General features: G+C 47.3%; 1 protein-coding gene across 2 annotated transcripts in view; it reads left to right on the forward strand.

Annotated features, from left to right (window-relative positions):
- Window positions 1-13491, forward strand: part of DIP2C (disco interacting protein 2 homolog C) — a 330049-nt gene that overhangs the window by 289898 nt on the left and 26660 nt on the right. For both annotated transcript variants that reach the window (XM_047754739.1, XM_047754740.1), the window contains one exon: window positions 1514-1684. In XM_047754739.1, coding sequence (XP_047610695.1) covers window positions 1514-1684 — 171 coding nt within the window. The remainder of the gene's footprint in view (window positions 1-1513; window positions 1685-13491) is intronic.

A 13491-nucleotide genomic window follows, 5' to 3' on the forward strand; every position in this document is an offset into this window, starting at 1 on the left:
TGGGGTTTGAGTCATAGGTCTGAATTGAGCCACTTGTTTTGTTTCTCTCGAAGACCTGATTGGTAGGTGTGGGTCCTAACCAAATTTCATCTTTACAGTCAATGAACAGTGGTTTGTTTTTACTTTTTGATATTCAGTTAGTATTATGTGACAGTAATATTTCCCTCCATTTAAACCAGGGCCATTCTGATAGACGTTCTTTTCACGGGAAATTATGTGGTCCTTATCCAAGTAAGTAGCAGAGAGTAATCGTGGGACCTGTTGTATCCCAGCCGTCCAGTGTTTATGCGCTCAGAGGTGGGTGCGTGTACGTACTGTACACAGATTGTGGGTGCGCACACTTGCCGTTAGGAAAGCAGTGTTTCCTCGTGCCTGAACTTTGTTTTCCTCTTCGGACCTCGTGCATTAGGCTCGAACAGGAAAGCAAGACGCACGGTGACTTTGATACTAGGCTGCGTGGATGAATGTACTGTTGCTTGGCGACATGTCCTTACGTAGGAAAAGAAATGTGTGTCTGCGACACAGTTACCACCTGGGTCTGCCCGTGTTACACTGTGAGAGCGAGTCTGTTTCACGAACTGGCCCCGTAGGCGCATGCGTAGGAAATGTCTTGAAACAGTAAGTGATTTCTAGGCCCCTGACATAACGGTTATTTTAACCTTTGCGGAGGCGCCCTGAAATAGGTCCACTGTCGTCTCCATTATACAGATGAGGAAAGTTCAGCACCCTTTCCGGGTTCTTGCGTTTAGTGAACTTTAGAGCCATATTTTGAATCTCTGGCTCCAGGGGCACCATCTCTGGGCCCAGCTTTGCCTCCCAAAACACCCACATGTGGGAACGGGCCTTTGTGTTACCCCAACTTTGATTTTCCCTGGTGACCATCTGCATGGGCAGTCTCGGTTCTCGGTTCAGGACCCTGGTCAGCTCTCGAGGGCCCTCACAGCTCGGGCCTCGCTTTTCCCTGCTGCTCCCAGGTGCTCTGCTTGCCCTTGGCTTCGCCTGGGGAGCCTTAAGCCTAAGGCACTTGCGTTCCTGCTCCTCTGAGCTGGGCGTGCTTTGTCGTGACAGTTTATCTCAGGTCTCAGGACACAGAAGGGGAGCTGTCCTTTCGAAGGCGCCCCGGCACTTCGGGTTTCCATTCCGCTTTAAAAGTGGGGTTTCGTTTCTCCGATGCGAGTTCCTGTGTGTCCGTGGGCGGAGGGGTGTGTACAGATGCTTCTGTTCTTCCCCAAACCCTGCCCTTTAGTTGTCCCCCCAGACCTTGCCTTCCTTCAGCAGTGCTGCTCATCATGCTTCTCGTGTTATTAAAAATATGTTTGTAGTGTTTGTAGTGGCGTCTTTGATGGGCCAATAATCTAACACGGGTGGTTTCTTTATTTAGAGACATGTTTCAGAGTGTTTCGATTGGTGGTGTGGACACAGAGAGCCCCGCAATGAGTATCTGCGTGGAGTTTCTGTCGCTGTGCGGGTCTGGCGCACAGGGCTGACCTGCTCCTGCTGTCGTTATTTTCAGGCACGAGGCCTGGACTTGTCCCGCGTGCGGACCTGCGTGGTCGTAGCAGAAGAACGGCCCCGAATAGCCCTCACCCAGTCCTTCTCAAAACTGTTCAAAGACCTGGGCCTCCATCCGCGGGCCGTCAGCACTTCGTTTGGCTGCAGAGTGAACCTGGCAATTTGCTTGCAGGTGAGTTTCCTTGGCGCCAAAGTGCGCTTGAGTCAGAGTGACTTTCAATAAGGACAGCCTGCAGCCCCAAGCTGCTCAACGCGGTTGCCTCTCCTGCCGCGTAGCCGTGTTTAGAAGGCGTCGTCTTTCAAGCAAATGCCTGTGGTTGCTGCACACCTGTTTCTCTTTTTTTGAATTATAGTCTGCATTTGTCAGTAACCATTATTCGTAACTAGCACTCGGGTTTCTTCTGCCTGGGACATTTTCGGGTTTGCTACACGAGTCGCAGTTTGTCCAGCTCTGGAAGGATTAGATTCTAGACAAATGTTCCATAGTGGCAAGAAATCCCACCTCTGGAAGCACTTGGTCTTTTGTTTCTAGACACTCATTTCTCCAGGAAGAATTCCGGCATGTTAAGCAGGTTCACGCACTTGCTGCTGTGATGGCAACGTGGAAGTAACACTTACTGCTGCATTAAGGTGTAGGTGCAAGCGAGGCTGCCCTCCTAAGATTGCCTTGCATTGTTCGTGGCTAAAAGATACTGTTTTCTCTCTTTCTCTTCATTGGCCCACTTCTGACCATCTTCACTCTCCCGGTCCTGCTCGGAACTCTCAATATGGGGTCTGGTCCACGAAGGAAGGGAAAGCGGTGTGGGGATCTCTCCCCGCGATGCCCTTCGCAGCCTCGCCCCAAACAGTCCAGCCAGGGCTCAGCTGCCGGTGCTGGAGTGGGGGACAGTTGACACAAGCCAGCTCCCGATCTCAGTCTCCCCTCCCTGCCCACCCCCTGTCTCTCCCACCTACGACCCCAAAGGTGCTGCTTACAGTTCCCCTGGGAACCTTGGGGAGCTCCTGGTCCACTGTCCCCTGGAGTGGAACGTCGCCCAGCCATGTGGGGTTACATGCTGCACTCTCTGGGGACCATGCCTTGTAGCGTCTGTGGGTGGGTGCCACTTCTGGAAGGTTCCCTGGTCTCTGGGGAGGGCTAAGTAATGCAGCTGACAGGTTGTTGTGACTACAGACTGAAACACACCTGATACACGAGGTTCTCAAGGTACTCGGAGGTGAATCAGGGACGTGTTTTTACTTTGCAAGGACAGCCCTCATCAATGGCTCTGAGTGAGCCAGCCTGCAATGTCTCTCCCTCCACTTTGGCCCGTTTTATCCTGAGCGACATTCTCTACCATAGAGTCTTCTGTGCTTTTACTTCCTAGTGTCTCAACCCACACTCTTCTCTGCCTGGCAGGGGCTTCCACCTTCCTCAGGAGGCAAAAGCCTGCTTCTCTTCCCAGGTCTCATGCTTTGATATCTCTGGCAAGAAGTGTCTTCCTTCCTATAAATTCCCATGGCCAGTCACCCCTCCTGCATACTTAATGCTTTCTGCGGGAGGTGACAGTTACACCTGTAACCAGCACCCACCGCCTGCTGTGTGATAAACCAGTGCACATCTCACATGTCACACGATCCCCCAGAGGTGAATTTGGCAAAAGTGTTGAAATTCAGCCCTCTGACTGCAGATAGGATTCACATTAGAGAAACGCAGGGTACACGGCAGCCCTGAGTTTTCTCCGAAATGAACTCATGTATTCACAAATAAAACCTCATGGTTGGGGGGGAAAAATGCTCATAGTTGGAGTTCTCATTATGGCTCGGCGGGTTAAGAACCTAACTAATATCCGTGAAGATGCAGGTTTGATCCCTGGCCTCACTCAGTGGCTGAAGGATCTAGCGCTGCTGTGGCTGTGGTGTAGGCTGGCAGCTGCATCTCTTCTTTGGCCCCCAGCCTGGGAACTTCCGTATGCTGCAGATGTGGCCCTAAAAAGAAGAAAAGAAAAGCTCATAGCACCATTTTACCGTGTAAGATGAAAATCAAGGGTTTCCTGCTCTTCAAGCTTCCAGCACCATTTTTATCTCAAAGAGCAGGGCCTTCATTTCACCTTCAGAAAAAAATAGCATTCACACTCAAAGAAGAAAACAACAAAAGCATCCTCTCCAGCGTGCCGCGTCGTTCAAGGCCGGGCGGCGTCCAGCTAGACTTCCCAGCTCATGGAGAGGAAGCGCGGTCCTTTCCTTCCACTGCGCGAGAAGCTGAGGCTCAGAGAAGTTGAGTGAACTTTCCTGACAAAGGAGGGCAGGAACGGCAGCTGCTGGGAACAGAGCTGGCGGTGCTGTGGGTGTGTAATCCAGGCAAAGCCACATTGCAAAGGACTCTGTCGTTTCACAGCTCTGCTCTGGGCCAGTTCCTTGTTGCGGGTTATTATCCAAGTGAGACGCAGTCGTGTTCACTCAGTTGCTGCAGAGCTGAACTGTGTCCAGGCCGAATAGCCTGCCTTCTGGTTTTGACTGTTTCCTCGAGCATTTAAATTCAGACCTGCTGTGTCTGTGTGACCTAAATCAAGCAGCTCAAAAGGCAGGCGTGCGGGGTGGGAGGGGCACAGGGGACAGAGTCCCGGCCACCTCAGGAGACTCCACCGTGCCTGCCTTTGTGGGCTGTGGCCTAGAGCCCACGCCCCAGGTTCTCGTAATGTAAGAGAAGAGTCATGGAAATTGACAGATGCACACATGGGAAAATATGAAATGTAAGTATTTGGTAATCATGAAAGTAGAATAATAGAAAACTGAGGCAATCACGATTTCTGTGATGCTGTGGTTTCAGCTCTTATATCTTAGAAACCAAGTGACTTGTTTACCCTTTTACCGTTTTGAGGCAGGAACTGACTGTTCTTACTTTGAAATTGTCCTTTCGACATAGCTCAGTGGCAAAGGAATGAACTCAGTGTGGGTGACTCTGTGTAACCTGACTCTGTTTCTGCAGAAGAAAGAAACTTTGAAGTGTGAGCCATTTGTTATGCTTGTAGGAATGACGTTTCCCAGAATCTCTGGTGGGAAAAATGACTTTAAAACAATTTTGCTTTATTAAACTTGTTGACGAGCGTGGACCTTAGAAAGCTCAAACTAAGACTTGTGAGATTCCCAGATTCTCCCAGGAAGCGCTACCTGCTTATCAGCCTCCGCTGGAGGAGGAGGAGGACTCCACTTCCTCTCTGCACAAGTGCAAGCTGGACGGTCGTTGGTGTGCTAGTGTGTGTGCTAGCTTGAGCAAGTGAGTTCGCGGTCACAGGAGAATGTGCGTCCTCGCCAGTGGAAGAGAGGAAGGGGAAATGAGGGCCTCTGCTTTCCCAAAGCGATCTCACGTCTTATCTTATCACGAAGACACTTTTACGCCACCCGAAACAGGAACTCTGATCTTTATGACATGGCAGAATGACGATTAATTTGAGGAGAAAGCGGTATTATAAATAGCTATGTAGAAGTAAGTCAGTGGGAACCATGAAGGCCAACCTCTGTCCCCGAGGCAAGCCGAAGCCTCCGCAGTTACTGTGACCTGATGGCCACGTTCCAAGTGCTCTGTGGGCCGCAGACCAGATTGTCAGATTCATTGCCCCGGGTGTCGGATGTGTGTTGGCCCTGGGGCCCCACGTGGAAGAAGCAGTGCTCAGTCTAAGACGAAGCTTGTCTTTCCGGACGAACACTCGGGACTTTGGAAATAACCACACAGGAAGAGTCAGCGTCCTAGTGGGCCGTGACGGTGGACCCACGGCTTCTCAATCCGGGGTCCCCCGGTTTGGCTTGTCTCACTCTTCATGCTTGCATGTCGTGTGGAACCCTTTTTCTCAACGGGCCAGAGCGCGAAGAGCCAGGCCTGCAGTCCGTGGTATCTTCACAGGGGCCGTTGGCTCTGTAGCTTGAAGCACAAATAGAACATGTGTAACCGTGAGACTGTGTTCCTGGAAAGCGTTGCCGAAACAGGTGGCCCCTGTGAAACTGACTTCAGTGCCCGTTTTGCAGGGCATGGCATGGACCCTTGCAGAGCCCAGCCCAGCAAAAGAGCTGGTTTTTTCAGCCTTTTTTGGCTTTTTAAAAAAAAAATATCTGCTGCTCTGTCTCAGGTCCCTGTTTCCCTGACAACACGTACTACAACCACGCCTGACGGCAGTTTCTAAACCAAAGTGCTTAATACCAACCATGGTTTTCACAAAAATTGCACCAATTACAAAAGATTCTGGACTCCCCTTCTTGCCCTCGATACTGCGTATATTTCCCTGCTGGACTTCCATCTTTGATTAGGCTGTGTAAGTCACAAGACATCATTGTTCCAACCCTAAGTACTGAAACAATCCGGTTAATATGCAAAAATCATAGTATTGAAAATCCGTCAGAGAGCTAAGATTCAGAGAATCTCGATGAACTAAATAAATTCCTCAGAGAGCAGGGATCCGCAGTTGTTTGCACTCCTCGCAGGAGAGCAGGAACCAACCAGAGGTTTTGAGAGTATTAACAGCAGCTCTTAGCCGGGCAGGCTGGAAGTCTCAGAGCCCGTCCCGGTCCCTCCACACATCTCCAGCAGCTCGCACAGGCCTCCCCTGCTCTGGAGTAGGTGTGCGGAAGCCAGGAGCAGGGCAGCAGAGCCGAGGGAGTCCACCTGCGGTTCTCTGGGACTCCAGCGATTCAAGCAACATGCCTCTGAAGTCAGAGGAGGGGCTCTGGAAGTGAAAACATTTCCTCGTCGAGGAGGTCAGAGGTCCTGAGGGCTGGCAAGCGGAAAAGCTGAGAGCCCTTCTCCAGGCAGCCCCGGATCACCAGGTGCACCCCTCCGGCACTCCAGAGACCAGGCTGAGACAGGAAGGCTGAGGGCCTCTGTCTGGAGCCCCAAGCGCCTTCACCAAGTGCAGGGTTTGCCTTTCAAAGGCTAAGGGTTGGGCAGTGGGATGGCAAGACGAGGAGCAGCCAGTCATGCAAAAATCTGCTTATAAAGCAGAAAGAGCTCTACAGTTTGAAGGCAAGTCTTAGCTGTAAAGTGTAAGGAGGTTTGCAGACTCTTCTGAGTACTCGGTTTCAAGGGAAGCCGGCACGAGTGAAGTCTAACTAATGTTGCTGCAAAGTCCAGAGCCCAGGTTCACTGAGACAAACTAGGGCCCGACAGGAGAAAGCATGTGCCTCTTTCTGGGGCAGATGTTTTTACTTCAGCCTCCACTGGTTTTAAACACAGTGTTTGCTTTACAGTCAAAACCTAAAAGACAAGCAGAGAAGAAAGAAAATACGATACTTAGCCTTGAGAGGACAGCGTCAGTAGAGCCAGTGGAATAGACCTGTTGGAATTATCAGAGACTTAAAAATAGCTATGATAAATATATTTAAAAATCTAGGATTTCCCACTGTGACACTGGCGGAGTCTCTGCAGTGCTGGGGCAGTTTCAGTCCCCAGCCTGGCACAGTGGGTTGAGGATCCGGCGTTGCTGCAGCTGCTGTGCAGGTCACAGCTATGGCTCCGGTCTGAACCCTGGCTCTGGAACTCCATATGCAACAGGATGCCCCCCCCCCCAAAAAAAAAAAAATCTCGTTGGTGAGGCTTATACCCTACCTGGAGAGGTGAGGACTATCACAGGAAGAGAGAAGCCACAGTGCTAGAAAGAAATATTCCTCATGGTTTGGTAGCAGACTAAATGCCACAGGGGGAAGGACCCGTGTGTGAACCTGAAGTCCAATCAATAGAAGTTATCCAAGCGGAAACACGAGGGAGACAGGAATGAAAATGAGATGGGACTCTGAGATGTGCGGCACACCGACCTGTCGTCTGACGTGCACGAGGTGGGGTCCCAGAGGCGGGGGTGAGAGGAAACAGACGGAAGAGCAGCTTACAGACACGATGGCCAAGACCGCTGGCGAGAGATGTCCACATCCGGGTTCAGGAATCTCAGTGAACTCTGAGCAGAATAACCAGAAGGAGGAAAAAAGAAGAGAAACCGCGCATCTACACATGTGGTAACCGAAGTGCTGGAAGCCACCTGTAGAAACCGTCTTAAAGCAGCTGCAGAACATTCGTGACCTAGGGGAGCAGTGACACAAATGACCCTGAACTTTGACCAGATACAGTGGAAGCCAGAACACAGTCAGATGACAAATTCAAGGCGCTGAAAGAATTGTTTATCCGGCAAGAATATCTTCAAAAAGGTAGACAAAAATGCTCTTCATAGACAGAGCAAAGCTGAGAGAATTCACCAGCAAAAGTGCACTGTAAGACGGGATAGCAGGATGAAGCTGGGATTTGTAGAACGAAATGAAGAATCCCAAAAAGGTGAGCACACGAAAACTTGAAAATATTTATGTCAGAATTCCCTTTGTGGCTCAGCGGAAGACGATCCGACTGGTATCCGTGAGGATGTGGGTTCGATCCCTGGCCTCGCCCAGTGGGTTAAGGATCCAGTGTTGCCATGAGCTGTGCTGTAGGTTGTGGATGTGGCTTGGATCTGGCGTTGCTGTGGCTGTGGTCTGCGCTGGCAGCTGCACCTCCAATTCGACCCCTAGCCTGGGACTTCCTTACGCCACGGGTGTGGCCCTAAAAAACAAACAAAATCTTTATGTCAATATGTAGATATGTAAATATTTTAACGTTTACTTTTTATTGAGGTATAGTTGATTTACAATGTTTTGTTAATTTCTGTATGCAGCGAAGTGATTCACACTCTTAAAATCTTTTTCATTATGCTTTATTATAGGATATTGGATATAGTTCTCAGTGGTATGCAACAGGACATTGCACATCCATTCCGTGTATAATAGTGTGCAGCTCCTAATCCCAAACTCCCACTCCATCGCTACCCCAGCCGCCTCCCCCTTGGCAACCACAAGTCTGTTCTCCTTGTCCATGAGTCTGATTCTGATTTGTAGGTAGGCTTATTTGTTTCACATTTTAGATTCCACAGAGAAGTGGTATCATACGGTGTTTGTCTTTCTCTTTCTGACTCTACTGAGTATGACAATCTCTAGTTGCATCCATGTTGCTGCAAATGGCATTATCTTGTACTTTTTTATGGCTGAGTAGTATTTCCAGGATGTACAGACAGCTCCTACAACTCAACAACAACAAAAAACAACCCAATCGAAAAATGGGCAAAAGACCTAAATAGACATTTCTCCAAAGAAGACATGCAAATGGCCAATAGGCACATGAAAGAAATGCTCAGCATCACTAATTATTAGAGAATGAAAATCAAAAACTGCAGTGAGGTAACATCTCACACCAAGTCAGAATGGCCATAACTTAAAAATCTGCAAAGAACAAATGCTGGCGAGGGTGTGGAGAAAAGGCAACCCTCCTTCACTGTTGGTGGGATTGTAAGTTGGTAAGGCTACTGGGGGAAACAGTATGGAGGTTCCTCAGAAAACTAAAAATAGAATTACCACATGACCCCGCAGTCCCACTCCTGGGCATCTCTCTAGAGAAAACTCTACTTCAAAAAGATCCATGCACCCTTAAACTCATTGCAGCACTTATTTCAATAGCAACCTGGATGTGTGTCCATGGACAGGTGAATGGATAAAGATGTAGCACATGGGAGTTCCCGTTGTGGCTCAGTGGTTAACGAATCTGACTAGGAACCATGAGGCTGCGGGTTCGATCCCTGGCCTTGCTCGGTGGGTTAAGGATCCAGGCATTGCCGTGAGCTGTGGTGTAGGTCACAGACGCAGCTCAGATCCCGCGTTGCTGTGGCTGTGGCCTAGGCTGGCAGCTACAGCTCTGATTAGACCCCTAGCCTGGGAACCTCCATATGCTGCAAGAGTGGCCCTAAAAAGCAAAAGGACAAGAACTAAAAATAACGATATAGCCCATGTATACAATCAAATTTCTTTAAAGATTATTAAAAGCAGAAATAGTAACAGTTGAGGCATTTATAGCATAAATAGAAGTAGCATATGAGACACCAAAACGGGAAAGGGCCGGAGTGGGAGGGAAGTGGAAGGAATATTTTTACGTTGCCCCTAAAGTGTAACGTGAGGGTGAGTTGTGTCACATGATGCAAATGTTAGTGTTCACATCAGCCACTAAAAAGTTGACACAGAGGCCCAGAGAGGAGGTAAAATGCTGTATTAAAGGCATTCTGTTTGTGAAAAAAGAATGCAAAGCCAGAAGTAGAAACAGAACAGGTAAATAAAAATCGTATCGATAACTACAGTAAAGCAAATGACTTAAACACACCCGTTGGGTGGCGCGGATCGTCGGAGTGACGGGGAAGACGGCACTGGATGCAGCCACCAGGACGCCCTTCTCAGCTTCTTACAGAGGCCCTGCTCAGGTGTTCAGCCGAGCACGAGTCAGCACCTATCACAGCATCAGTTCATACTGAGGAGACTGCCCAAAGCTGCAGAGACTCGAGGGCACAGTATTTGTTTCCACCAGCCACACCGAGAAATGCCATGACTCGCAAGAGCACTGATCCTGTTTCACCTAACCAATCCTAAAAGCAAGAACCTGGAAGATCAAGCGCTCTGCATGTAATGTGAACGGGAGCAAAGCTCAAGAATGTTTACAGGGATTCAAAACTATGCAGCACCCACCACAGTCAGAATGTACAGTGTCTGAGATCCTATTCAAAACGAAGAGGCCTGCCAAGAAGCAAGTGCAGATCTACAGCAAAGAGAAGTGTCAGCCACTCGGGACTGAACTGAATGGACACACGTGTTGACTTTATAGGCAAGGATGCTAAAAGTGTGATTTTAACTGTATTCCAGATATTCAGAAAGTTAAGAAGAAACCTGGAATGTTAAAAAGAAAGAAAAAAAACAAAAAAACACCCTAACTGAACTTCTAGAAATGAAAATTGCAATATGAGGCGAAAGATAGTCTGGATGGAATCGATGGCAGAAGGAAAGAGTAATGAGCTATAGAACACATACACGTAGAAACTTTCCAAAATGAAACATGAAAGAAACATCTTTTAGTGGAAGGTGTGCCAGTGAACTCTGGGAAACCCCCAAGGGAATGAATGTACATGTGATTGGAGTTCCCACAAGAGTAGAAAGAAAAGTCTAGGAAAAAACCCTGAAGAAATGCTTCAAATGTGATGAAACTCCAGACCCACAAATCTCACCGCTCCAATATAACATGAAAGAAACTTAATTATATTGCTCAAAACAGTGATGCAGGGAAAAGCTTAAAAGCAGCCGGATGAAACAAGTCACGTCACACGGAGGGGCAGTGGTCACAGTGACCTTGCACTCCTCATCAGAGGGGCGGGGGGCAGAGGCGAACGCCGCCCTCCCGGACTTCCCGGGCTTCCAGAGCGAAGCCACCCTCAGCCACAGGAAAGCTGAGAGCCGGCTGCGGGCAGGCCCGCACAGCAAGAACCATTAAAGGAAATCCTTAGGCAGGAGGGAAATGATACCAGATTGAAATTTGGATCTTTACAAAAGAAAGAACAATGCCGGAAATGGCAACTGCGTAGGTAAACATGGTAAGACATTTTTCTTATTATTTAAATCTCTCTAGAAGATAATTAACTGCTTTTACAAAACCAGTATTGTCGGGGGGGTTATAATGTGTAAAAGGCAGCTAATGACAGCACCTGCTCAGAGCTCGGGAAGGGTAAAGTGGAAGTATGCTTTCATAAGGTTCTCGTAACATGCGAAGTGGTGTAGTGTCACTTGCAGGTAGGCTATGAAAAAAAGCTTATTTTTTATGGCTGCACCTACAGCATATAGAAGTTGCCAGGCCAGGGATCAAATCTGAGCCACAGCTGTGACCTGCACCACAGCTGCAGCAGCGCCCGATCCTTAACCCACTGTGCCAGGCCAGGGATTGAACCCATGCCAGCAGAGACTACACTGAAACCTTAACCCACTGCGCCACAGTGGGAACGCCTGAAAAATGTTTAATGTGTGCTATAAGCCTTAAAGTGACCACTAAATTTAAAAAAAGCAGGGAGTTGTAGCTAATAAGCCACCAGCGAGAGAGAATGGATCTATAAAAGAGGCCAGAGTAAAGGGAGGGGAATAAGTGGGATTAATAAAAAAAATAATGAAAAGATAGATTTAAGCATAATCACATCAATAATCCAATAAATATAAATACCGCTCTATTTAAGATGCAGAGGACACTTCTTGAGGCTGGATCTTTAGAAAGCAAGACCCCACTCTATATAGCCTGCAGTAAACACGGTTCAAAAATAAATAGATTAGAGCTGAAAGCATGGAAAAGTTGTACCATTCTAGTGCTAATCAAAAGAAAGCTGAAGTGGCTGTGTTAATTTCAGAGCAAAGACTACCTCTGGGGACAAGGAAGGTCATTTTATAATAATGAAAAGGGGTCAGTAGGAATTCCCTGGTGGCGCTGTGGGTTAAGGGCCCAGCCCTTTCACTGGCTGTGGCTTGGGTACTGCTGAGACACAGATTTGATCCCTAGCTCAGGAACTTCTGCATGCTGTAGGTTCAGCCTCCCCAAAATTAAAGGGTCAGTTTATCAAGAAGACACAACCTGGGAAGTTTATGCATATCAGAACAGAGCTACAGAATACAAGTATTAGGAATGAAAGAGGTAATACCACTACAGATCCAGCAGAATTTCAAGAAAAGGGAATATTATGAACAATTGCATGCCTCAAAAGTTGACAGCTTAAATGAAACAAATTCCTTAAAATCTTCAAAAGTAACACAGGAGGAAATAGAAAAAAATTATACATTATAAGGGAGTGGGAGGGATCGGGAGCTTGGGCTTATCAGACACAACTTAGAATAGATTTACAAGGAGATCCTGCTGAATAGCATTGAGAACTTTGTCTAGATACTCATGTTGCCACAGAACAAAGGGTGGGGAAAAAAATGTAATTGTAATGTATACATGTAAGGATAACTTGATCCCCTTGCTGTACAGTGGGAAAATAAAAAAATAAAAAATAAAAAAGTATACATTATAGGTATATTATATCATGCATATGTTGTGTATTTTAGGTATATCACATGTAAATAATATAAATCCAAAATCTTCACAGAAGGGAAAAATCTCTAGGCTCAGATTAGTTTCACTGAGGAAATACCCGTCTTACAAAAACTTACCCAGAAGACTAGAGGAAGAAAGACACTTCCCAGCATATCCTTTGGAGTGAGCATAACTTAGATACCAAAAAAAATTCCCAGAAAACAAAATTTCAGGGCACATGAAAAAAACATTCTCAGCAAAACACTAGCCTATTGAGTCCAGCAGTACGTAATAAAAGCAAAACGCTGTAACCAAGCAGGTTTGATCTCTGGAATGCAAAGCTACTTTGTCATTGAAAAACTCATCACTCCAGTTACTACATGAACAGAATAAAGGGAAGAAGAATCAGATGATCGTTTCAGGAGATGCAGGAAATGCACTTGGTAGAATTCAGTTCCCTTCCTGGGATAACTAGGGAGACAAAGGGACCGCCTCAGTCTCAGAAACAGCATGTAGCTAACCTCATGCTTAAGAGTACACCTTGAGAGCTTTTCGCTAAATTCAGGGAAATCAGCATGGTATCAGAGGTCCTAGCCAAAGTCATAAGATAAGGAAAAAAAAAGAATTTTAAAAATGTTGGAAATAAATGTTATTTGCAGACAGCCTAGTGGTGCTTATAAGAACCACCTGTGGGAGTACAAAACTAGAAATCTGATGCTCTCAGGTTAGAGCTCAGAATCAGTCTTACTGCATTAATATGGTCTTCCTACGGCATAGCAGCAAACAACTAGAAAGCGCAGTGTTTTGAAATAATGCCATTACAAGAATATCAAAAAAATCGCAGGCACTCAAGAACAAATGCAATGAGAGGCATACACTAAAAATCGCAGAAGATTTGCTGAGAGAACTAGAATTAAAGAAACCTAAATAACTCAAGGACTTTGCTGTGTTCGTGGGGGAAGAGGGTCAGTATTTTTAAGATGCCTTTTTTTCCCCCAAACTGATCAACAGTTACAGCGCAGTCCCAAGCAGAATCCCAGCCGGCCTCCCTGAAGAAAGGAGCAAGATGATTCTGA

This window comes from Phacochoerus africanus, chromosome 12 (assembly GCF_016906955.1).
Source record: "Phacochoerus africanus isolate WHEZ1 chromosome 12, ROS_Pafr_v1, whole genome shotgun sequence".
Taxonomy (NCBI): domain Eukaryota; kingdom Metazoa; phylum Chordata; class Mammalia; order Artiodactyla; family Suidae; genus Phacochoerus; species Phacochoerus africanus.